The following is a 26388-nucleotide window of genomic DNA, read 5'->3' as shown; positions in this document are numbered from 1 at the left end:
ATGTGTATTCTCAGTATCCCTTTATATTATATATATATATTTATATATAATTTATATTTATATTATCAAATACTTGGAAGATCTGCCCAAAGATTTTTTGTTGATGAGGATTATATTTTTAGATATTTACCATATTTGAAATAAAAAATAATTTTAAATTAGTAGACACTCTGAAAGGGCTTCAGAAACTCCCAGGATCCTTTGAGCCACACTTTTTGAGAACCATTGCTCTAGGAAAAGGCTTCTTCACTTTGGTTGTGGATCCAACCCCTTGAGCAGTCAGTCTGAAGAAACCTATGGAGTTCTTTCTCAGATGCAGGTTTTTAAATGTACAAACTAAAATGTGAGAATTACCAAGGAAATAAATTATGTTGAAATGTAATTAGCCAAACCTTTAATTAAAAAAAAAAAAGTTCACAGATATGATGAAACCAAGGCCCATATAAGTAGAAGTGAGTTACCTAAAGTCATTCAGGTAATAAGGAGCAGAGCTGGAATTCGAATACAGGTCCTTCCTACTTGAAACCTGGCGCTTTTTCCCACCACACACCGCCTAGCCTCCCCCAGAAAGCAGTCAGATTGTGGAACCAATATTTGTTTCTAGTCTTGGCCATTTCATTAAATCTACTAAGTTAGCTTTTATTCTTAGCATAGTGAGAGGAGAATCTTCCTAAAGGCAGGAAGGTCTGGAATTGAGCCCTATCTTTAACACCCTCTGGCTGTGTGACCCTGAGTAAATAACCTTTCTTTTGCAGTGTGCCCCGGGCAATTTCAGAAGGTGCCACCCTGCACTGGCTGCATTGAAGGGAGCTTCCTCATCCCAGAGTCCTCAGTACCAGTGAAATCAGAAATCAGCTCAGATCCTGATCCTTTGACCCAAACTTGTCACCTACTTCTTGTATATATATCCTGGAGGATCTGCAAAAAAGGGAGTCAGCTCCTTTGGCTCCCAAGAGCCTAGCTTGAAGTCACATGGTGGGGAGGCCTAGTAGACTGGCTTTAAGGACCAAGAGTTTGGCTTCAGTCCTGTCTCTGGCATGTAATCTCTGTAACCTTGGGCACGTTACTATAAAATAAGAAGGGCCGGGGGTAGCACAGATGGCCTCTGAGGACCCTCCCATCTCCAGATTAGGGAGCTTTTCGGATCATGGAAGGAGTTGGAAGGAGTTGGAAGGGTCAATGTAGTAAAATGGGCAGCGGTCTACCTTGCAGAAACAAAGGCTACACATCCCGATCTCAAATCCTGTTTCTGCTACATACAGATTGGGGGCCCTGGCAACTTCTCTTGCACATGAAAGATAGAGTAGCTAGGGATGTCTACAGGCATGAGGGAGAGAGTTGCCTTAGCAGCAGTTCCCTACTAATGAAATCCTGATTTAAAGAAGGGTGTTTTTTTGTGGGGGGTGGATGGCAAGGATGTTAGGATTAGCTAGCCTTTCTATCAATAAACGTTTAAGTCCCAAAGGTTACTGACAAAGGACTTCTAATATAGGAAAAAACACTTTTCATAGCCTGTAGATGATTTTAGTCAAACTAAAGTCATCCTTTGCCTCTGTTTACCCAGGGTGACTATCCTCCCTCCTAAAACTTCCGTGGAAAGTTTTGGAGATCACGATTCCTTTTTTTTTCCCTCCCAGATGTTAACATTTCCAATTTTTGGCAGGAAGGGGTAATTAGTTTTTCTAAAATGTTCTTTAGCCAATGACTAGAGGGAGAGAATCTGGAGAAACCAGTTCCTTTCTATGTTGCTAGCACTTCCCAGGCCCACTACCACCACCACTACTACTACTACTACTATTACCACCGCCATCCCCACCCCCACTGTGCATACAAGCCTCCCTCTATTTAGAATTTGTGAATGGTGTCCAAGGTCATGGCAGTACAGCTTTAGAGCTGGAAGGGACACCAGAGGTCATCTAGTAGAACCTCAATGAAGAAACAGGCCCAGACACAGGAAGTGGCTTGCCCAGAGTCACAGACAACAGACATGTGGCAGGGCCAGGATCCTGTTCAGCTCTGTCTCCCAAAGCCTTCGTTAGAATCTCCGTAATGTGTCTCCTGAGCCAGCAGGGGGAAAGAGCTGTTCCTGTGACCTCCTAGCAAGGCAGTGTATTTGACTTGAGAGAGACCTCCAGTGGACAGATCGGTTCTCTCGGTTTTGTATGGGATGCTAAGTCCCAAATTAAGAGATTTTCCGTACTAGGATATGGAAGCCACCTGGGTCATTATGAGTGGGTCACTCGCTTGGACCCATAGCACGCCCGAGTGGACTTCTGGCCAGTTTCGGGGGAATCTCTCGAGCAAAGCCGATCTTCCTTACCGTTGGCCAATGACTCTCCCGTTGCCTCGAGCGAGATGGCGACCAAGTGCGGTTTCAGCGTTTCTCCCGGCCGATGCGTAGCCCTCGCACTTCCCATAAAAGAGAACGTGTAGGCAGAAGTCTCCTGGGTTGTGCTCGTCTGGCAAGGTTCTTCATCTGGCATGAGATGGCGTGTTCTCCCAGGTCCAGTTAGGGCTCTGCGGTGTCTGTGAGGGCAGCCAGGATCATGTCTGATTGTCTGTCTGTCTGTGTATGTCGGGGGCGGAGGGAACGCGTAGCATGCCGGCCATCCTCTCGGAGGACCTGAGAGATATTCCGGGCCCTCTCCCAAGGCCTGTCTGAGGAACCTCAAGGGAGCTGGTGCTTGAAGGCCTCGGGGTTGTCACCGTTTCAATGTCTGTCTCTACATCTGTCTGTCTTTAGGAAGAGAAAAGTTGGTCATCAGACTGGACCCAATATTTGAACAGAAAATGGAGAGCACAATTGGTGAGCATATGGTGCCCAAGCCTGAAGAAAAACAAGTGGCAGAAAACATTAGTGACCAGCAGCAGGTAAGGGGATGGGGGGTACCTCAGCAGGCCATTGACCCACACACCCAGGGACGGTAAAGCAGTTAACCAGCTCCCGGGCACGTAGATGAAAAGACCGCTCAAATGAAACCATACTGTGAATAACTGGTTCTGGAGATCAGATGATGACAGAGACCACCCTCTTCTTCCTCTTCTTGGCAGAGTGGTGCGGGTCTGCTAGGGCAGAATGGTGGATACATTGTCAGGTGAGGTCACTGTAAGAGTCGTTCTGACAGGCCGTGGTGTTCTTTAAGTCTTGTACCCGCCTACTTCCAAGAGGATTTGTAGTTAGAGCACAGAGCCGAAGAGGCAATTTCAGGGTTAAATGAAAGTTCTGATTTTAAAAGCCCTTTCCTCACAGCAAGCCTGTGAGGAGAGGTTGGCGCAAGCAGCCCAGCCCAGACAAAGATGGTTCGGGAAGATAACTGAAAATGAGCTTGGTGCCAGTTGATACTGTTCCGAGAGTCAATAAAAGAAGAAAGAGCCGTTCAGGAAATTACCGTTGCCTGAGTCTGAAGTCAAATGCTCAGGGTACTGATAAGAAGAATTGAGAGAAATGGGAAAAAATGTAATAATGATCACATCTGGCAGACAGGAGAATTGACTAAGTGCTGGGCCCGCCCGAGCGAGGTGGCATTCGGCCATGTTGCCTTGGAACTAGAAGCCATTGAGATACTAGAGGAAGGGGGCATAAAACACATCTCCGGGAGAGGATGTGATGATGACCCCGAACATACTGTTGGCTACCTAGTTGGATTTGGTTGTAATGGTGTCTCTGAGCAGTGGATTCCATAAGCGTCTGGCCCATTTGGAGAGGCATGTATCATTCATTCATCATGGCAGCCAGTTAGACAAGATCAGCCTTGATTTTGGTGGAAGCGAGGAGGAGAGAGCTAACCTGTACTCAAGGAGTCTTGGTTATCATAATGAAAACTGCCATTTAAGTGGGGTTTTTCAGGTTGGCAAAGCCCTTTCTGTACAGTGTCTCATTTGATCTCGGGAGGTCAATGCTGTTTGTTATCCTCATTCTATCAGAAAAAGAAACTGAGGCTGGGAGATGTAGAGTGACTTGGCCGAGGGAACACAGCTGTGGGAGTGTCAGATTTGAGCTCCCACTCCAGGTCCGTGGGTCGTTTTCACCAATAGCGTCACTGACTCCCAGATCCCTCGAGGCAATAATACAAAGAAACGGGGAAGCTGATGAACGAGGGCAGAACCGACCTCCACCAAGGAGGGGGTATCGAGGGAATTCATCTGAAATAATACCATAGGGTGGCATTTCAATCGTGTTTTGGTGTTTGCAAAATACTTTGTGTACGTGATGGCCAAGACGTAGTCATGTCGGTCAGTCTAGGCAGAGCTGAGCCAGCCTTAGGAGCAAAAGAATGTGACTGTCATGCTGAGATGTTCCGAACCAGAGCCTCTGGGATCTGAAGGCATGTCCGGAGACTGCCGAGTCCATTCTCTCCTCTCTAGGCCTGTACTGCCGTGAATGAAACTGTAGAAATATGGGGGTCTCCGAAAATCCTTAGCTACATGGAGTTCTTGGCTTCTCTGGGAAGTCCATTTGTGAACCTCACGTGCTTTGTTTTCAATCTAGGCGTGGTTTTTTTTTTTCCTCATTCCTAACCCCAGTGCTTTTTCCGAGCATGTAAGCCTAGTCCCCTTTTCCATCCTTCATGGCTCTGGCAAATGGTGATGTTCTGTAGCCATCATGACCACTTGTAGCTACGTAGTTGAAAGTATTCTCTTTGAGGACAGTTGCCATTTTGTCTCCAGCTCAGATCCCAATCCTGTGAGCGTCTCTCTCTGGAGCATGCAGATTTCCAAACCGCAGCTAGGATCCCTATCTGTTCAGTAATATTCGACACGTTATATACCATTATAAAAAGAGAATTTGGGCTGTTAGCAGAAAACTTTTCATTGGCATCAGGTCTCAATCCCTGCGTGATGATCATGAAACATTCCAGCATAATGTAGCATGGCAAAGAGGGTTCATATATCTAATATGCTGAGATGGCACCTGATATGTCAAGAAAGGGGATTTCCCTTTGAAAGAGTGAGAGAGCCAGCCCTTTGACCAGTGGAGAAGAGAGACTAAGACCATCTGAAATTGACTTACATGGGAATATCGACCAAAGCCAACTCGCTCTCCCCTCCCAATCCTTCCCCACTGCCCTTCTATCAGCTCAGTGCTGTTGATAACCTGAGACTTGCTCTGGTGCTGGAGAGGGCTGGGGTGCCTGTCAATAATTCTTGTGTAGAGGCGTTGGGTGCGGTTCAGAGATAAGCGACAAAATAGGGGTGAGAATCAAAGCATTACTCAAAGTGACTGGGAGCTGGTGTTTCTCGAGTGGGGAGCGGAGTTTATCTCAAGTCTGAGTCTCCCTTCCCCCAACCTTTACCAATCCCTGACTTTGCTGGCTGGCTGCGAGATCAAGAAACGAGGGATTGGATGCGATAAAGAAGTGAAATGTAGATATGGTCTCGAAAGCGGCTTTGGAGAAATGCCCCTGGGAGGCAAGTGAGGCTGGGGGAGTGGGGTACGCTTTATTCTCTGCACTTTCTTCCCATAGTCAGAATCTTTGCTCTCCGAATGCAGTTCCTCTCCCGTACACAGCCGCCGGCGACAACAATCTCAGAGTTGGACTTAGCTGACAAATTGTTGATGTTGCCCAAGCCAAACGGAATCAATAGAGTGCTTTGCTAATACGATAAGCTCAGCTCTTCAGCGTTCGGGGGAGAAAAAAAGTAAAGCCCCTGACCTGAATAGATAGCAGAACACCGAACAACTGTTGACTCATTGATCCATATTCACCCTAACCCTAAAATCTTAGGAGCTAGACTCAGTTAATACTGTTCCATCTGAAGATGAGTAAACTGAGGCACAGAGAGGCCAAGTGGCATGTTCAAAGTTGCCCGTTCTATCCCTTGCCCACCCCTGCTACCACTGAGACCATGCTTTCTACTTGATTCCTTTTGGAAGAGCACCCTCTGGTTGGAGTGCCAGCTTCCTTTGGCATAAAGGTGCACAGGAAGGGAGAACGGGGGAGGCATTCGAAATCAGGAATGAGAATGTCTTCCTCCTTCTGTTGGCGTTGGCACTGTCATCGTCAGAGCTAATTCACCTGCTTTCAGAGTAACTGCCTGCTGTCTCCCATGGGTGTGCATTCTGCCAGGGAAACATGGCATATCTCTTATTCATCAGAGCCAACCAGAGCTGAATTCAGTGAATCATCAGATCTGTAATCCCTACCAATGCAGATCCCGTCTGTGCCTCTAGTGAGAGGGAAAATTGAGTCTCCTTCCATTGGCACCAGGGTCACTAACCCAAGTCACATCTGAGAGGTCAGTGGTTCTCAATGTCACAGCTGCTGTCCGCTGTCATCCCCGTCTGTCTCTCTCCATGAGCTTTTTTTGTGTCCACAGGTCAAGAAATGTACTGTGATCGGGGGCTCTGGGTTTTTGGGCCAACATTTGGTTGAACAGCTGCTGGCCAGAGGCTACGCGGTCAATGTCTTCGACATCCGGCAAGGGTTCGTGAACCCCGAGGTGAAGTTTTTCCTGGGAGACCTCTGCAATAAAAAGGTACCGTGCCAGTGAGCCTCCACTTGTCCGCCCCAGATCCTCAGGAGCCAGGGAGATGCTATCTGACTGATCTTGTTGAATTGAGCATTGAGTTTCTATCGAGCTTTTCCATTCGGGTCCTCAATTGTGAATGGCACTGAGCCTTTTAATTGAGGTTTTGTTCAGTCCATTGCTGCGTCAGAGGATCAGGGACACATTGGCGCTGATGATCTCCCAGGGCCTTTTTGTTCTCGGTGCAAGTTCCCAAGGGGTCTGAAAGCCAGTTTGGTTCTTGTGAGCAATTGAGCCACGATAGAGATCCTAGCACTGAAGCCAGTCACCTCTAAGGGGAACTGCCCGCTTCTCCTTTTTGACTCTGTCTAGGTGACCTCTGCCCTTTGGCCTCAGGTCTGTCACCACCCTTTAAAGCACTGCTTTAACCCCGCCTGAGACCTGAAACCAACTCGATCCTAGGTTCAAGGAGCTGCCCTGCTCCATCCCTGATTAATTTCCTTATCTCCCCTCTTCTGTTCCTACTACTGTTCCCACTGTTTCTTGGAGCCTGTTTCCGGTACCTCCCTTCACTTGTTCGCCTTTTCCCCATAGCCACTGGACACTTCAGACCCCAAGGGACTGTGTATCCTAGGATCTCTTGACAAAGAAAATGAGAGTATATGAATTCTGAAACTACACCAGGGGAGGGGAGAGACAGGTTTGAAGAAAAGAAATCTAGTTCAGCCTGGATGAGGAGGCTCGGACATGTTCTAATCTCTTCTGTCTAGCTACTGTTAGTTACGCAGACTTAGCATGATCCCGTTACCAGTTCCCCTAGACCAAGCCTTCCTCCTGGGCCTCAGAGTCTCAGAAGGCCCTAAAATCTAGCAGGAATTTCTGTGTGTTTTCTGTGATCCCAGATTCGCCCCAAGCCTGAAGACTGATTGTTCTATGGGACCGGTGCTCTTCCCATATTCCAACTTAGTCATCATCATCCTAATAACTAAAATTTTTCGAGCTCTTTAAGATTTACGAGGCACTTTACATATATCATCTCAATTGAGCCCTACAACAGCCTTGTAAAGTAGATACTATTATTAACATCCCCATTTGACAGATGAAGAAACTGAGGTTCAGAGAGGTTACATGATTTGTCCAAAATCACACAGCTAGTAAGCGTCTGAGGTAAAATTTGAATTCAGGGCTTCCTGAAGCCACCTTAAGTCAGGCTTACTCTACATTCTCCTTTTCTAGAGCCTATAGGTTTTGCAACTGAAAAGGACCTCAGAGGTCGCCTAGTACCCCCACTCATTTCATAGAGAAAATTACTGAGGGTTAGAGAAGGAAGGTGATTTGCCCAGTGTCACACAGGCAGTAATTAAGTACCAGAGTGGGGATGAGATGGCTTCGGATCTAGAGCATTTCCCACTGTGGCAGTGTTAATTAACTTAGTGAATTGATGCTGGGCTAAACTCTGTCTCCTACGAGCCCGAGCCCCCATTATCTCCCAGATATCCAGCCATCTTCCTTGTGGAAGCCCCCAAAGGCCAGGCTTTTCAGTTCTGTCTAGAAAGTGCCTAGAGTTGTGAGTGCCATGGGCAAGACATGGGCCCAGCCAGCCAAGGAGGGTGTGGTGAAGGCAGCAAGACCTATGGCTGCCGTCTGGGAGGGGAGTAGTTCTGGTATGTTATGGTCTTTTTTTTTTTTTTTTAATGGGGGCTGGAACAATTGTGTGACATGAGTATGAGAGCCCTTAATTGAAATAGAAAACCCCACTGAAAAGATGAGCTTTCATTGGGTATAACCCCAAGGTGGACCGGCCCAACTAACGAGACATTCGCTACACGGCCGAATCGTGCTCATGGACTCTCAAGGTGATGCGAAGCCCGCTCAGGTGATGGACTCAGGGTACTGAATGAGGCACATATTTGGGAACATGACCAATGTGGGGATTTGTTTTGCTGGACTATACATACGTTTTAAGGGATTTGCTTTTTTCAATTGGGGGGTGGGGGGGCAGAAAAAAGGGACTAGCAATAGAATTGCCAGAAAGAAAAGGAAAAAGGGCATTGAAGCATTTAAAAGGTTTTTTTTACTTATTTTGTTTTTAATTTCTAAAATGAAACAAGCATTTTCACAATGTAGTCTAATAAAAAAAGGTGACTGCACATAAAACTGCAAATATGTTGTGTACAACTTGTTATTCCTTTGAAGTGTATAATAAAGTTATCATATGAATTTCTTTTTTCCCTTTTTTTTCCTTCCCTCTTTCCCACTCTGGCACCTTTAGACACAAATATGTATATATGTATAAAATCATTCTGTGCATACTTCTATTGATCAATTCTTTCTCTGGATTTAGCATCCTCTTTCATATTTTTTGGTAGTTAATTTGGGTATTTATCATAGTCAAAGTGTCCATTTATAATAGTCCATATTTGCTCAAAGTTGTCTTTTTTTTAAAGTGTACTTATTTAAAACTTAAATGCAAAATTTCAAAAAACCAAAGACAGAAAAAGAAAAAAACCACATTATCTTGTACCCAGCTGAACACCAGGGAGGATTCAAAATATGTAACAATAAATTTCCATTTCAAGAAAGTATTTAATAGTACAAGACATTATATTCAGAACTATATCTTTTCATTGCTTCTTTGAAGTTTTCCTTTTGTTATCTGCTGTACACTTTTTACTTTATTCCTTTTCCCCCTTTCCTCCCCCTCCCTTCTTCCAAGCAGATTACAGTTAAGCATGGATATATTTATGTATACATATGTATATACACACTGCATGCACATACATATACACACATGTGCCTATGCACATAGTTATCCATACATCTAAAAATGTTAATATGCCTTACATAATGTAGACTTCTCTTTTGATTTAATCTTTTTTTTAATTTTGACACTGTCTGAGATCAACGATTACTACCCCAATTTTTTCCCTAATAAATTCTACTCCTGATCATTGGAAAATTGTTTTGGAAATAATATTGTTGTTACTGTGTACAGTATTCTCTTGGTCTGCTCATTTTGCTCTTCATTACTTCATGCAAGACTTTCCAGGTTTTTTTGAAAGCATACTGCTCATCATTTCTTATAGGATAGTAGTATTCTATCATAACCACATTCCACAATTTATTCAACCATTCCCCAAATGATGGGCTTCTCCTCAATTTCCAGTTCTTTGCCACCACAAAGAGGACTGCTAGAGAACATAGGGGTTTGTTTCCTTTTTCCCTGATCATCTTTGGAAACAGACCTAATAGTGGTGTTGTTGGGTCAGAGGGTATAGACAATTTAATAACTTGAAGGCCACCTCATTTCTGAAAAATTTAGAGAATTGACTGAAATCTATAAGAATATAAGCCATTCTCCAGTTGATAAGTGGTCAAAGGATATGAACAGACAATTTTTCAGACAAAGAAATTAAAACCATTTCTAGTCATATGAAAAAAATGCGCTAAGTCACTAATGATTAGAGAAATGCAAATTAAGACATTTTTCCATATGACTAGAAATGGTTTTAATTCTCTAATTCACTAATTCTCTAATCACACTTCTCAGAGTGGGTAAAATAACAGGAAAAGATGATAAATGTTGGAGGGAAGGTGGGAAAAGTCGGACACTAAGATATTGTTGGTGGAGTTGTGAACTGATCCAACCATTCTGGAGAACAATTTGGAAGTATTCCCAAAGGGCTATCCAACTGCACATACCCTTTGATCCAGCAGGGTCTCTACTGGGTTTGTATCCCAAAGAGATCATAAAGGAGGGAACGGGACCCACATGTGCAAAATTGTTTATAGCAGCCCTTTTTGTAGTGGCAAGGAAGTAGAAACTGAGTGGATACCCATCAGTTGGGTAATACCTGAATAAGCTATGGTATATCACTGTTATGGAATATGATTGTGCTATAAGAAATGACCAGCAGGATGATTTCAGAGAGGCCTGGAGAGACCTACACGAACTGATGCTGAGTGAAGTGAGTAAAACCAAGACAACATCCTACACAGCAACAATAGGATTTTGTGATGATCAGCTGTGATGGACTTGGCTTTTCTCAACAGTGAGGTGATTCGGGCCAGTTCCAATGCTCTTGTGATGGAGAGAGCCATCTGCACTCAGAGAGAGGACTGCGGGAACCGAGTGTGGATCCCCACATAGTATTTTTACTTTTTTGTCATTTGCTTGCTTGGTTTTTTCTTCCTAATTTTTTTCCCTTTTGATCTGATTTTTCTTGTGCGGCGTAATAAATGTGAAAATATGTTGAGAAGAATTGTACATGTTCAACCTACATAGGATTGCTTGCTGTCTAGGGGAGGGAGGGGGGAAGGGAGAAAAATTTGGAACAGAGGGTTTTGTAAGGGTGAATGTTAAAAACTATATTCATGTGTATTTTGAAAAATAAAAATGTACTATCCAAAAAAAAGGAAAAAAACTTGAAGGCCAGAAAGAAACACAGGATAACTTGGAAAGTTACGCATTGAATTCAGTTCTATGCTTAAAAGGAAAAGCAAGCTGTATGTAAGAGAGATTTGCAGTTTTGTACAATCCTGTTTTTTTCTGCTCTCCTTTGTATGTGGAAATGTTCAGTTTGTTCAGCGCTTTGGCAAATTTGGAAGACTTAGGCCCTCCAAGCTCAATGACATTCGACCTTTGAGGGTGACATCAGAAATGTGAGAGAGGAAGCATAGAAGGTGAATGGGCTTTCTAGCCATCCAGAAGACCAAGGCTACTGCTTGATTTTCTTTTTCCCTTCCCTTTGCTTGCCCATCTAGGATCTGTACCCTGCTCTGAGGGGGGTGAAGACAGTTTTCCACTGTGCGTCACCGGCACCATCTTCTGATAATAAGGAGCTCTTTTATAGAGTGAACTACACTGGCACCAAGACAGTCATCGAAGCATGCAAAGAGGCTGGAGTTCAGGTACAGAGTACCAGCCTAGAGCACTGATGCTTTCAAAGTATATTGAACAGCTTTTAGGGGTGTTAGATCTTGGCCCAAAGATTTTGAGGTGGAGCTGGCTTCTTGTTCTCTCTTGTTTTACAGAGGAGGAAATAAAAGTTCACAGCGGGGAGAGATCTTGCAGAAAGTTACATATAAGATCATTACTACAAAGGGGGAAAGGAATGTAACTGTTCTGTTTTACGGAGAAGGAAATGGAGGCCCAGAAAGGGAGAGAAGCTCACTCAAGGTCACAGATGTAGTAAGGGCAACCCAGCCGTTTGAAGTCAATCTTCCTGACCCAATCCAGTGTCCTGTCCAGTGTTGCATGCTGGGCCATGTTTTCCCTTGAACTCTATCTGGATGCCTCCTCGGGATTTTTGTTTTGGTTTTGGGGGGGAACCTGAAAAATTGTTTTCTCTAAGTCACTGCTTATCTAGATGGGCAACTTTCCTGGAGAACAGAGTGAGAAGGACAGTTGTATTTGATTTAGCTAAGCGATAACTCTGGCAGTTCAAGGGTAGCTAATGGGTTCTTTTTGACAGTGTGTGATCATTTGATTATCTTGGTCTCAGATGAAAGACCCATAACAAGTGATTGCTGTCTGCCTTTTACGAAACCATGCGTTTGCTTTTGACCTGCTGAGGTGGGGGTCACAGGCCATGTGAGTTTAGCCCCTATCCTGGATGAGCAATGTAATGGTGAGGCTTGCTATATGCAGTGAACCTAAATGCGACAAGGCCCTCGCGGGAAATCAAGCTGGAGGGGGCTTCTGGAGGGACTCGGCCAGAGCCACTTTCCCCAACTATCTGTGCTGTAGTCATCTCAGACTAATTGGAATGAGAAAGGACCTCTGAGGTTTTCTAGTCCAGCTAGGTCCAGAGAAAAGTGACTTGAAGTTACAGGTGGACAGACTGATTCCAAAAACAAGAGAAATTAACTTCTCAGCCCATTTAATTACCCTAAAGAGCTGGGACATTTTTGTCCTGAAAAGCTTCTGGTTGCCACCAGTTTGTATCTCTTAGGAGGGCAAATAAGACTAGCACAATTCTTTGAAGCTGGCTGGACATCTTATAGAAGAGAATAGAAATGGAGGGCTGAAAGTAGGGAAGATTTGAGTCTGAATCCTATCACAGACACTAACTGTGTGACCCTGGGTAAGCTCCTTGAGCTTCTTGAGCCTCAGTTCCTTCATCTGTCAAATGGAAATAGAGTTGCATTTCCTCACTGGATAGTTGTCTCTGGCTTCAAAGGGCTTTCACAATAGGAAAAGTTATTAGTTTTATTGCTCATAAACCATGGGTGGCTATCTCATCTTTTGCCCCGAGCGAAGTGGAATCTGTAGAATGTCCAGTCCTCTCTTGATGGACTTTCACTGTACCTTGCACTAAAAAGAGAAGCACTAAGTGTTTCTTCTTGCCCCTTTGTGGTTTTGGCACAATGACCAGATCCAGGTTCCCATACGCCTATCAAATTCCTGAAGCTGGGGGATGAGAGTGGGGAGGATGGGGGAAGATGGGAAGGGAATGGCCACAGAATTTTTGCCTGCGCCACGCCATGAGAATCCTCCTTTTGTGTCCCAAACATTGTCATGTGTTTTCTTGATCAATAGATACCACCAAGGGTGGGAGAGGGGGTGGCATAAAACTATGGCAGGCCGAGAAGGTTGGGACCCACTATTTCATTGCCCACTGTAGTTTCCAACCCCTACCCTAAATTGCTACCTTCCCCTGTGACCTTACCGAGCAATCTGTACCTCTTTCTGGCAGTTAGTAACAAGAAGTATTTCTGCTTAGTAACAAGAAGCATAGTGTGTGTGTGTGTGTGTGTGTGTGTGTGTGTGTGTGTGTGTATCAGCCTGTGAGCTTCAAAAGAGTGGACTGTGTCTGATCTCAAAGTGTATTGAACAGCTTTTAAGGGTGTTAGATCTTGGCCCAAAGATTTTGAGGTGGAGCCTTGTGGGACCCTTAGTACCTTAACACAAGAACATACTGTAGTAGAGTGCTCTGGCACACAGTAAGTGCTTGATAAATGCTTGTTGAAACACAGTAGGAGTTTAATAAGTGTTCTTGAATTATTTTGTAGAGTCATAGATTTAGTCTTGGAAGGTACCTCTAGTGCAACCCTCTTTTATCCAAGTAAGAAAATTGAAGCATAGAAAGGGGAAATGTCTTTCCCGGATTCATTCAGATAGTAAATAGCCAGGCCAGAATTCAGGCCCTCACCATCTTCTGCCTAGACTAGTGGAATACCCTCTGTCTCCCACTAGACTCACCCCCTTTCTTTTTCTGTCACACAGATCAGTCAATCACTGTACATTTACTAAGTACCATGTGCCAGGCACTGTGCCGAGATGACAGTGTAATCCTACTAATATCCAGGAATGTTAACCTCCCCGGTTTAAAAAAAAAGACAAAAACTGTCCATGCTCGTCCCTTGCCACCCAAATAAAGAACCGGTTCCTTTGACTGGCCTTCAAGGCCGTAAGGCTCCATCTGACTTCAAAGAGTCTTTTCAGCTTCCCTTTGTGCTATTCTGTCACATACTCTTAGCTTCCCACCAAGGTCTACCATTTTCCAATCTTGTCCTATTATGCATTTCCACACGAGCCTATGCTCCCTGCACCCCTCACAAATCCCTCCCCAAGGCCATGCCTTGCATTAAGCCGGTCAGTTTCTGTTCCTGTTCTTACTGATGTGAGGAAATCCTTGGGAATATTGTCGTTTAAGGGATCTCCACCACCCCTGAATCCCAACATCCTTACCAGCTGAACACTATGGCATTCACTCAGATGAATCCAAATAAATCACCCAATGTATATTTAATGAGCACCTACTATGTGCCAGGCACTATACCAGGTAGGGATACCGGTAAGAAAAATGAAAAGGTCCCTACTCTTAAGGACCAGATCCTGTGGCCACCTATCAGCATCCCTTGGGGAAATGGCCATAATTGTGGCAGGAGAGCTGGCTTCAAAATGGCCCCTTTGGGGTTCATACTCTGAGGCAGAGGGTCCAGTTCCCAAAGCCCAGTCACTTTTTAATTAGAAAATCATTGTGTACCGACCGAAGAGGGGCGAGTGCTGGAACTCTACAAACTGACCATCTATTTCTGTAGCCCCTTTTTGAATTTCCAAATTTAAAAAGAGCCTAAAAAGTGCTCTCTTTGGAGCCAGAAGATCCAGACTGCTCCCTCCGGTATGACTTTGGGTGGGCTTCGGCTCAGTAGGCCTCAGTTTACCCCTTTGTACAATAAAAAAATCAAAGCGAATGGTCTTTGAGTCTCTTCTGGCTTTAAATCTCTGGACTCTGGACTGACTGCCATCCCTCTTCATGGACTTAAAGCAAAAAAATAAAAAAATAAAATAAAAAGGATTGGAGCCAGCAAGGAGCGTGGGCGGGGGATTTGCAATTCTACCTTTAATGGCAGCTTGTGTATCCATTAACCAGCCCACAAGTGTTTATTAAGTGCCCACTCCGGGCCCCTGCTCTGTACTCAGAGCCGGAGGGGGGGGGAGTGCGGGGGAGGGGGCGCAGCAGTGACAGGAGATCGAGAGAGAGAGAGAGAGAGAGAGAGAGAAGAGAGAGAGAGAGAGAGAGAGAGAGAGAGAGTGAGCGAGAGAGAGGAGAGAGAGAGAGAGCAAGAGAGCGAGAGCGCGAGCGAGGGGGGTGGGGGGGGAGAGAAGGCTTGGCTCTTAAGAGCAGGGACATTACAGTCTGCTTGGGAAGGCAAAGCTCAGGCACATGAAACAATTAAGGAACAGGACAGGACGACCTCTAATGAAATGCTAAATTGTGTGGGTGCAGACTGTGCTGACCTCTGAGAGAGCGGGATTGACGGAAAGCTAGAAGGTGGGGAAAGCAGCCAGTGTGCCTTCTCCTAGATCGGGGCCTGAAATCCACAGATCTGCAAAACGTAGTTAGAGGTGAACGGGTTCCCTTTCAGCTGCCCATTGCGTGCGCTTCCTTTGTGTGTGGGTGGGGGACACAGTGAAAAGACGAGCTAGAGCCTCGGGGTAAGCACTGGGGCCCGCCAGGAGCGAGCAGTGAGCAAATGGGAATTTTCCAGCAGGAATCACTCCTGCTTCTTTCAGTCAAAAAGCATCTTCTCTATCTTGGCAGAAATTCATTTTAACCAGCAGTGCCAGTGTCGTCTTTGAGGGCGTCGACATCAAGAATGGGACTGAGGACCTCCCGTATGCCATGAAACCCATCGACTACTACACTGAGACCAAGATCTTGCAGGAGAGAGTATGTACCCCCTCTTGAGCCGTCGGCTGGGGAACAGCCAGGAAGGGCCCCTTAAAGCAGCTTGGGCCCCGCCCGGGGTCTTCGGGTTGAGTCTGTCTGAGACATCTTCCTCTCCCCCCTCCCCTTGGCAGGCTAGAGCCCTCTGGATTTCAGGGGAAAACTTCTCACCCCCAAGTGCTGCCACCTCCCTCTAGGAAATGTAAAATCAGCTGTGTGGGTAACACGTGTAAGTTATTTACTTGGTTAGGAAGGGAAATCAGAGGCGCCCATCGCTCGCCTGCTGGCTGGCTTGCTCCCTCCACTCCGTAGGGAGAGAAGTGATGGGCTGGGGGGGGGGGGTAGTGGGGGGGGGGGGAATGTGGAGGCAAGCCTGTTAGAAGCAGCCGGCTCTCATTTGTTTTTCTTACTTGTTGGTCTTTGTTCCAAGTGGGGAGGATTTGGTTGCGGGGGAGGGTTGGGAGGGAACAAATCCTTGGGAAGTCACAGGGAGGTAGGAAAAGAGTATCAATAAAGCAGTTCCCCCAAAGCAGGCAGCTGGCAGCTGAGACAGCGAAGTCACCGGCAGCAGTGGCTTTGGAACTGAATTACCTATCCCAGCCCCCCCACCCCACCCCACCCGAAGCTTTTCAGTCTTTCTCAAAGCAGGTCCTTGGTCTGCTCTTTATTTTTGAAAAAAGCCACTTGCAAACTCGACAGGCCAGCCTCCCCGAGGGAACAAATAAGACCTAGGCCCCGCCGGGCCGGCTGGGGGAGGTGGACGCAGAGGCTGCCCCTCTGGGTGCCCCAGGGCCCCTCCTGGCTGCGGACCGGGGGCAGGCCCCTTGGAGAGGGGCCCCTGACGGTACGCTTGAGCACACATTGCCCCTTTAGCCGAGCCGCTCCGCCCCCTCTGCCGACGAGACTCAGAAACCTGTTGAAAACTGAGGGTGGTGCCTAAGAAATAAGGCCCAAGGATTGGAAATGGAGTAGGGCCCCATTTTTCCATGGGGTTGAAAGAGGGGCCCCCGTTGGTTTCTGGGTGTTGTTCGATGGCGCTGAGCAGAAATCACAGCCGTCTCACAGGATCTCCCAGGGCTTCCATTTGGCAGAACAGGTTTGAGAAACTCCAATCCAATCTGCCATCCATAGTCAAGATGGGAGATGGCGCAGGCTGGATCGGGGAGAAGGGGGGGTGGGGGGTGGGGGCAGATCCTCTGTGAGCTTGGGGACTCGGAAAGCTGGTGACTTTTTAAGGACGGTGTCCACAGGAACATAGATCCGAGATAGAAGGTCAGAGGTTGGCGTCTCGTTGGATCCCCGCATTCCTCCAAGGGGGGACTCAGGTGCCGAGGGGCCAGGCGAGCCAGGATTCTCTCTCTCTCTCTCTCTTTAGGACCGTCTGGAAGCTAAGATATATTGATTCCCGGCCCTCCCTTTAGAGCAGGACTTCTTAACCCGGGGCCTGGCAACTTGGGGCTTTGGCTTTTCGCTAACCGTATTTCAGCATAATTGCTTCCTCTGTGAGCCTGTGTGTTTTATTTGATGCGTTTCCAAAGCATTTTTCTGAAAAGGGGTCAAGAGGCTTCACCAGACAGCCAGAGGGGTCTGGGACATCCGCAAAACAAAATAGTTAAGGCCTGCTTTGCAAATGGTAAAGATTGTGTGAGCGAGGTGACTTGGGGACCGAACCACCGGTCCCATTCTCACGGCGTGGACTGCCGGATTTCTTTTAGGAACGATGGCTGGCCCTCGTCGCCCTGCTTCTCTCTGGCCTCCGGCTAGTCTCTCCACGCCGAAGCGCAAAGTAGCCCGTGTCTTGCTGCCTGGAGTCTCTGATGTTAATGGGTCTTAGATTTAGAGCCAGACAGGACCTTGGAGCTCATTTACCCAACTGTCTGATTTTCCAGAGGGGAAAACTGAGGTATAAGTGGCAGAGGCAGGATTTGAACCCAGGTCCTTGGGCGTGAGATCTGACGTACTCTCTGCTGCACCTTAATGTGTGTGCTCCAGCTAGGGAAGACTTTGCCATCTGTGAAGCATAAGGAAACTAGCTGTGGCTCAGCTTTATAGTTTCAGAAATGTCCTGAGGTAGGGTGAGGGGCGGGGAGGTTGAGGTTCACCTGGCATGCCTGGTTTTTCCAAAAGGTTGTCAAGGGTTCTTTAACATCTCTTTCAAACTCTAATCTGGGGAATGACAACTTCTCTCAACCTGGACACTTTCCTGCTATTAATCCCAAAGTCCCTGACTTTGGCAGCCACGTCTCATTGTTGACTCATGGAGCCAGTGGCCCTTCAGACCTCGGATTTTCTCTTTTCTGTCTTTAGAACCCAAAGCCTGCCTCACCTTTTCCCTATTTGATTTTCCCCATTGTGCCCTATCCTTCCTGACTTGGGATGTGCAGGTGATCCATAGTGCTACTTCACTCTTTTCCGCCTGCCCCTCTTTCCATAATGGAGAGGGTGCTGGGCTAAAGGTTTGTTCTTGCCCCACAGATGCTAATGGCTTCTCCCATCTGTGGACGGAGCCTAGGCCTTGTCGATGCCCTCTGATGTTTTGTTTTGTTTTCCTAGGAGGTGCTGAATGCCAATGAACCCAGCAGTAATTTCTTAACCACAGCAATCCGCCCTCATGGCATCTTTGGCCCAAGAGACCAGCAGCTGGTCCCCATCCTTGTTGAGGCAGCCAGGAGTGGCAGAATGAAGTTTATGATTGGGTAAGCTTAGCGGCTACTCCTTCCCACCATATTTCCACATCACTGCTACCTCTACTTGCTGCCCTCCCTACTACTTTTCTGCCCTTACAGAACACTTTGCAGTTTTTAGGGTGCTCTCACAGCACTGTTGTATTGAATCTTCATCTGAGTCCCCAAGATAAAAAAGAAGCCCATTTTACCGATGGGGAAACTTAATTAAGTGAGAAGCTCCTAGTCCTGTCGTTCCTAAGGAAAGGAGCCCAGACTGGAATCTATGTCCCGTACCAGAACCCAGGATAATAAAAGTTGACATTTCAAATAAATAATGATAAGAAATAAATAAATAATGGAGTCAACATAAAGTTTCCATTGCATAAGGAACTCTCCCTCTGACCTCCCTAACAACCCCATGAGGTTGGTTCTTTATTATCTCCTTGTCACCAATGAGGCTAAAGCAAGTCTCAGAAAGATAACGTGACTTGCCTGGGATCACGCAGTTAGGAAGTGCCTGATGTAGGATTCCAAGCCAAGTCTTCCTGACTCCAAGGCCAGTGCTCAATTTGCTCTGCTAACACCGCCTCTCTTAGGAGGCATAAGTAATGTGGAAAAAGAAGAGAGCAAAGGGCCTGCTGATCTGATCATCCAAAGCATCCCTTTGCATGTCATGCACTATGGAAAGCCTGCTTTAAAGGTAGCTACTGAATGCTTGCTAATTTAAAAGAAAAATGAAATGAATAGTTGTTTGCTTTGGGGGGGAGGGGCAGCGGTCTGGGGTTTTTGTTTGTTAGTTTGAAAAAGTTGTTGTAGGTTTCTTTGGTAATCTGTTTGTTTGTTTTTAAGAGAAAGTCTGTCTATTCCTCTCTCTCGTATTTTAGGAACTCTTGGTACTTTCCTAAATCATTCTAAAGATTTTATAGTTGCCTATACCAGAAGTTGTGATATCTTCTTAATTACTTTTTTTTCATTGTTGCTAAAAGTTCTGTGTTAATCATATATGTGTGTGATCGTTTGCGTTCTCTAGGAATCTTACCCTTTTGGAAAGATTTTGAAAGTAGAAGCCTGGGGGCTTTTTAAATTGTCTCGTTTCCAGGAGAGATTTATTTTGTGTATATTGCTTACTTCTTTGTGTAGCACTCTAGGTACTGACTGGGGGGGGGGGGGGGGGGGAGAGAATGGCATCCAAATGTGATCCTTGTGCTAAGATCACTGATAAAAATAAGTCATTACTGGACGCCCACCCTCCCCCCCAAAACAAAACAAAACCCACCCCGAGATTCTGGCTCAAGAGACGCAGTTCTTAGAACAGGAGAAGGGCTTTGACATCATCCAGCCCAGTCTTGCCGAACAGGTTTGGGAGACCCCCACAGAGGATCTGGAGAGGGATAGTCAACTTCCAAAAGACCTTAAGTTCCAGATCTTTGAGATTTCTTGCCCTCCCTTCTCTTTTGTTGTTGTTTTCATCTTTTTTCAATGCTTTATTCGAAACTTCACTTTGAACACATTGTTCCAGCTTTTAGATCTGATAAGGACCTGCCAGGTCACAAAGTCTTAACGCCCACGTTTTTCCAGGTGAAGAAACTGAGGCCGAACTGTAATGCAAAGAGCCGAAGCAGAGCTATTTCCATTTAAATGAATTCCTGTCCCTTCCTCCTCATCCCCAGCGGGATCCTTTGTCTGTTCCTTCTCATTCACTTTTTCTCCCTTGGCCCAGTTGGAGTTGACTCCTTTCTTCTAGCTTTTTTTTGGCTCGGGATTATTTCATAAAGGTCTCTCCAGATTTCTTTGTATTCCACACACTTGTCTGACTTAATTACTTTCTTGTATTCCCTTGCATGAGTGTATGACAACTTATTTAACCATTCCCTTATTGTTAGATATTTCAGCTGTTTCCAGTTTGGGGGTTTGGGGCTTTCACTTTTCCTCCCGATTCCTTCTAATGCTGCGCGGCCAACCTTTGACTTGTTCTGTTGAATTCTTTCCTCCCTAGCCCTCTGTCTTCTCCCTCTCCGCCTCCGCGCCTCCGCACCTCCTCCTCCTCCTCCTCCTCCTCCTCCTTCTCCTCCTCCTCTTCCTCCTCCTCCTCCCATCGGTTTATATTGCTTATCCCCCTCTGGTGTTCCATCTCTTACTTTGGGGAACAGGAAAAGAAGGAAACGAGCAGGTCTTAAGCACCTACTACGTGCCAGGCACTGTGCTAAAGTTTTTACAGATACTCTCTCATTTGATCCTTATGACAACTCTGGGTGGTAAGTGCTGTGATTATCCCCATTTCACAGGTGAGGAAACTGAGGCAAACAGGATGAAGTGACTTGCCCAGGGTCACACAGATACTGAGTGTCTGAGGCTGGATCGGAACTTAGGTCTTCCTCTATGTTGTGCTGGTGATCATGTCTCTGTGCAGGGCCAGGAAGGAGTTTGAGGGGGAGCGGGGAAGGGCCGAAGGTACAAGGAGGAGCAAAACATCTGCTTGGCTTCAGCCCCGGGGTCTGGGAAGGGGTACATCAGAGAGGGGCTTTTCCTTCAAACTAGAGAGTAGGAGCAAAATGAAGCATAGTACGACTACAAGGACAGCTGGCCTGCGGGGCAGCCGTGGAGCTGCCTAGGGGTCTTGTTTGTGTGGCTTTGGAGAGCCTTAGCTTTGGCACAGAAATCCATCAGCATCTCAGGAACCCAGAGAGGCAGCCACTTTGATAGGCCCTCACTTCAAAGGCACTTCAAGGTCTGAGCGCAAATTATCTGTTCCCGATACAAAGTCAAGCTTCTACTTTTGTTCCTGCAGGAATGGGAAGAATTTAGTGGATTTCACCTTTGTGGAAAACGTGGTCCATGGCCACATCTTGGCTGCAGAACATCTTTCCTCAGACTCCGGCTTGTGTGGACAGGTAGGTCCTCTCATTCTCAGCCTTGAACTTACGGAGGCCCCCCCTTTCTCTCTAGCAAGTTGCTTCCATTAGGGATATGGAAGATTTGGGGATAGAAGACACGATTTTGTGATAAAGCCAGAGACTCCAGCTTTTGGGATAAGAACTTACTATTTGACAAAAATTGCTGGGGAAACTGGAGAATAGTATGGCAGAAACCAGGCATTGACCAATAACTAACACCCTGTACCAAGATAAGGTCAAAAGGGGTTCATGATTTAGATATAAAGGGGGGGGGGGATATTTTAAGCAGTTTAAGAGAACAAGGCATAGACTTCCTCTGAAATCTATGGAAAAGGAAAGAATTTAGGGCCAAAGAGGAACTAGAGGACATCATGAAATACAAAATGGAAACTTTTTTGTGATATTAAATTTAAAAAGTTGTTGTACAAACAAAACCCAAGATTAGAAAGCAAGCAGAAAGCTGGGGAAAAATTTTCCATCCACTATTTCTGATCAAGACCTCATTTCTAAAATATACAGAGAATTGGCTCAAATTTTTAAGAATGCAAGCCATTCTCCAATTAATAAATGATCAAAGGATATGAACGATTTTCAAAGAAGTTAAAGCCATTTCTCATCATGTGAAAAAATGTTCTAAATCACTATTGATTAGAGAAGTTCAAATTCATACAACTCGGAGGTACCACTTCACCCCTCTCAGATTAGCTAAGATGACAGGAAAAGATAATGACGAATGTTGGAGGGGATGTGGGAAAACTGGGACATTTGTTGGAGTAATTTAGAACTATGCTCAAAGAGCTACTAAACTGTATGTGCCCTTTGATCCAGCAGTGTCTCTCCTGGATCTGTATCCCAAAGAGAGCATAAAAAAAAGGAAAAGGACCCACGTGTGCAAAAATGTTTGTGGCAGCCCTTTTTGTAATGGCAAGGAACTGAAAACTGAGTGGAGGTCCATTAATTTGGGAATGGCTGAGTTATGGTATATGAAAGTAATGGAATATTATTGTTCTATAAGAAATGACGAGCAAGCTGATTTCAGGAAAGCCTGGAAAGACTTTAATGAATTGATGCTAAACGAAGTGAGTAGAACAAAGAGAACTTCGTATAACAAGAAGATTATGTGATGATCGACTGTGATGGCCTTGGCTCTTGGTGATTTCAGGGCAATTCCAATAGTCTTGTGATGGACAGAACTATCTGCATCCAGAGAGCGGACTGTGGGGACTGAATGTGGATCACAACTTAGTATTTTCACCTTTTTTGTTGTTGTTGTTTATTTGCTTGGTTTTTTTCCCCTTCTGATCTTATTTGTCTTGTGCAGCATGGTAAATGGGGAAATATGTGTAGAAGAATTGTATGTTTAACCTGTATAGGATTACTTACTGTCTAAGGAAGGTGGGGGAGAGGGAGGGAGAAAAATTTGGAACACAAGGTTTTGCAAAGGTGAGTGTTGAAAATTATCTTTGCATGGATTTAGAAAAACAAAAAACTATTATAAAAAAAGAAAGATCATTTCTACTACAAATTATTACAAGGGAAGAGATATAAAGTGTGACACTTGGGCAGATTACATGTCACTATGCTGATATCCTGACAAGTGTCTTTCTGATGTGTATTCTGTTTGCACTTCCTGCTTTTTTGGCAGGGTTTTGAAATACTTTCACTCAAGGAGAAATTTTGCCGGATATAGTTTCACTGTAAGTGGATTTTGTGGAATTTAAAAAAAAAAAAAAAAAAGACACTATTCTGTGATCTGAAGCAGAAGCAGTATTGGATGAACCTGGAATCCATTGAAATTGCCATCTATGTTGCTTTTTCTTAATCTCTCTCTCTCTCTCTCTCTCTCTCTCTCTCTCTCTCTCCTCACCCCTCCCTCCCTCCCTTTCTAGGCTATTCACATCACCAATGACGAGCCGGTCCCTTTCTGGGCCTTCCTGTCCCGTATTCTAACAGGCCTGAACTACGAGGCTCCGAAATACCACATCCCCTACTGGTTGGCTTACTACCTGGCCTTCTTCTTGTCTCTGGTGATCATGGTGATCAGTCCTCTCATCAAGGTCAAGGCTACCTTCACACCCATGCGAGTGGCACTGGCTGGCACGTACCACTACTACAGCTGTGAGCGAGCCAAGAAGCTGTTGGGCTACCAGCCACTAGTCACCTTGGACCATGCTGTTGAGCGCACCGTGAAGAGCTTCTACCATCTGCGCAAGGCCAACTGAAGTGGATCCACGCCGCCCAGCAGATAACCCCTCTGGGGAAGTGATAGCTCACTCTTTATTCCCAGCCTGCACCTTGGGCCTCTGCTACTAAAAACAGGTTTCTCTTGGACCGGGGCCTCTTCTCTTTGGCAAAGGGTAGAACTTCTGATGCCTTATTCTGAACGGTACTGCTTGGGGGGAGGGAAGGGACAGTATTGACCTTTGTAAGAACCAGCCCCCTTTGTATTTCCTTCAGATAAGGCAGCTGCCAATTCCACCTCCCCCTCGCCCCGACCACGGTGACAGCTTTCTGTTTTCCTATTACCCCTTCCCTCCGTTTTGCTGTTGTTTGGGCCCCCTTTCAACGTTATTTGCATTCTGACCGCCCCATCACGCGTTCACATCCTTATTACCGTTCTGTGACCTCCCCCACCACCATCCTGGATTCACTAGCCTCCCCCATTACTGTCATTCTAGGCTCTTTGGCCTCCACTGACCCCCCCATTTTGTGCTATCTGACACCCATCCCTGCCTCGATTTTGTGTTCTGACCACCCACACCACCTCCATTTTGTACTCTCCGACTTCCTGTACCATCCGTACTCCGTACTCTCTGACATGCCCCACCACCCGCACTCTGTGCTCTCGGACCTCCCCCGCCACCCCCATTCCGTGTTCTCGGATTACCAGCCCCATTCTGTGCTCTCGGAGCTCCCCCGCCACCCCCATTCAGTGTTCTCGGACTACCACCCCCATTCTGTGATCTCTGACCTCTCCCTCCACTCCCATTCAGTATTCGCAGACTACCACCCCCCGACCGGGCTCTCAGAGCTGCCCCGTCACCCCGATTCGGTGTTCTCGGATTACCACCCCCCTACTGGGCTCTCGGAGCTCCCACGACACCCCGATTCGGTGTTCTCGGACTACCACCCCCCTACTGGGCTCTCGGAGCTCCCGCGACACCCCGATTCGGTATTCTCGGACTATCAGCCCCCATCCGGGCTCTCGGAGCTCCCGCGGCACCCCGATTCGGTGTTCTCGGATTATCAGCCCCCATCCGGGCTCTCGGAGCTCCCGCGGCACCCCGATTCAGTGTTCTCAGACTACCAGCCCCCCTCCGGGCTCTCTGAGCTCCCACGACACCCCGATTCGGTGTTCTCGGACTACCAGCCCCCATCCGGGCTCTCGGAGCTCCCGCGTCACCCCGATTCGGTGTTCTCGGACTATCACCCCCCTACTGGGCTTTCCGAGCTCCCGCGTCACCCCGACTCGGTGTTCTCAGACTACCAGCCCCCCTCTGGGCTTTCTGAGCTCCCACGACACCCCGATTCGGTGTTCTCAGAGTATCAGCCCCCATCTGGGCTATCGGAGCTCCCACGTCACCCCGATTCGGTGTTCTCGGACTACTATCCGCAGTCTGTGTTCTCCGACTACCATGCCCATTCCGTGCTTTCCGACCTCTCCCACCACCCCCATTCTTTGTTCTCGGATGTCTCTGATTATTCTCATTTTGTACTCCCTGACCACTCCCACGATGCCCATTCTGTGCTCCCTGACCTTTCGAATTACCCCCATTTTGTGCTCGCCGACCACCCTCACTACCCTTATTCTGTGCTCTCTGACCTTTCCCACTACCCGCATTCAGTGCTCTCTGACCTCTCCCACTACTCCAGTTCTGCGTTCTCTGATCTCCCCCAGCCTCATTTTGTGATCCCTGCCTTCCTTTACCACCCCCATTTCGTGTTCTCTGACACCCACCCCCACTGCCAATTTGTGCTCTCTGACATCTACCCCTACTGCTATTTTGTGCTCTGATCACCCTACTTCAATTTTGTGTTCTCTGACAACCAGCCCCCATTTTGTGCTTTCTGGGCATACATGCCACCCCGATTTTATGCTCTAGCCCCTGACCTCCATTTTGTGCTCCCTTGCCCCCTCTCCACTTTGTGTTCACCTGGCACCTAGTTGTGTGATCGTGAGCAAATTGCTTCCCTTCTGTGAACCTCTATTTCTACATCTATGAAATGGGGAAGATCCCATTCGCCCTATCTCCTTCACTGGGTTTGTTGTGAGGTTCATATCAAATGACATGTGACGGTACTTTGTAAAGTGCAATCCGCGTGTAAATTATTTCTGTTACCTAGTGAGGGGAAGAGCTCCATTCTGTGTTCTGCGAGGAGTAACCCTCTTCCCGTCTACCAGTGCAGATTGAAGCCTTTTTATGCCTTAGGATATGGTTTCCGTGAGTCGCTGTGGCCAACAAAGAATGCATTCCCTAGTGGCTTACCTTATGGAGCTAAGCCCCTCAGAGAAAAGATGCCCGGTCTATACCTGGGCCCAGCCTCTGAGCCTTTCCAGCCTGCTAAGCCTACTTGAGCTCAGGCTCTGTTCCCCGCCCTTTCCCCCCCACCCCACCCCCGGCCACAGCCTTTGAGACCCTAGGGTCGAACATACCGCTATGCCCCACGAGGCGTTGGTGGAGGAGGGAGCCATTACATGACATCACTCATCCTTTTCTACTCATTGGTGGGATACTTGGAACAACGCGCTTTTGAGTGAAATTTTCTGCTGTGGTTTTGCTTCTAAATAAAGTTCATAGTACTGTACCTGCTGCCCGGTGTCTTTGCATTCATTCTATGGGGCAGGACCCTTTGCTGCGTGCCACAGGGAAGGGGCCCAGAAGGTGGGGGTGGGAGGGAAGGATGGCGACGAATAAGGTCCAGCCCCTGACCCCAGAGACGTTATCAAGTCAGGAAAAGAAGAAAGACTACTGCACCCATCCCAATAGCAGACATCTGGGGAGAGCTGAGGAGGTTTCGGGGCCAAGACACCATTCAAGCTGGGTCACCAAAACTAAGGTGGGGCTGGGGAACATTCCAAGCTACCAGAACTGTCTCAACAACAGTACCGAGGCAAGTCTAGCCCACGTATGGTGACTAGAAAATCATTTGCTTCTTGGGGCAGAAGAAAACAAAGCCGGGGAG

General features: G+C 46.7%; 1 protein-coding gene across 2 annotated transcripts in view; it reads left to right on the top strand.

The window, feature by feature from the left end:
- Nucleotides 1–26010, top strand: part of NSDHL (NAD(P) dependent steroid dehydrogenase-like) — a 44583-nt gene extending 18573 nt beyond the window's left edge. The window contains exons 2-8 of one of the 2 annotated variants that reach the window (XM_051968813.1): nt 2744–2871; nt 6319–6477; nt 11233–11379; nt 15519–15647; nt 18198–18340; nt 21099–21201; nt 23094–26010. In XM_051968813.1, coding sequence (XP_051824773.1) covers nt 2791–2871; nt 6319–6477; nt 11233–11379; nt 15519–15647; nt 18198–18340; nt 21099–21201; nt 23094–23426 — 1095 coding nt within the window. In that variant the 5' untranslated portion in view covers nt 2744–2790 and the 3' untranslated portion in view covers nt 23427–26010. The remainder of the gene's footprint in view (nt 1–2743; nt 2872–6318; nt 6478–11232; nt 11380–15518; nt 15648–18197; nt 18341–21098; nt 21202–23093) is intronic. The other variant, XM_051968815.1, reaches the window with a different exon arrangement.
- Nucleotides 26011–26388: the final 378 nt, after the last annotated feature.

The sequence above is a fragment of the Antechinus flavipes genome, chromosome X, assembly GCF_016432865.1.
Source record: "Antechinus flavipes isolate AdamAnt ecotype Samford, QLD, Australia chromosome X, AdamAnt_v2, whole genome shotgun sequence".
In the NCBI taxonomy this organism is placed as follows: domain Eukaryota; kingdom Metazoa; phylum Chordata; class Mammalia; order Dasyuromorphia; family Dasyuridae; genus Antechinus; species Antechinus flavipes.
Note: the sequence above shows the minus strand (reverse complement) of the source record. Positions and strands in the feature narration are given on the sequence as shown.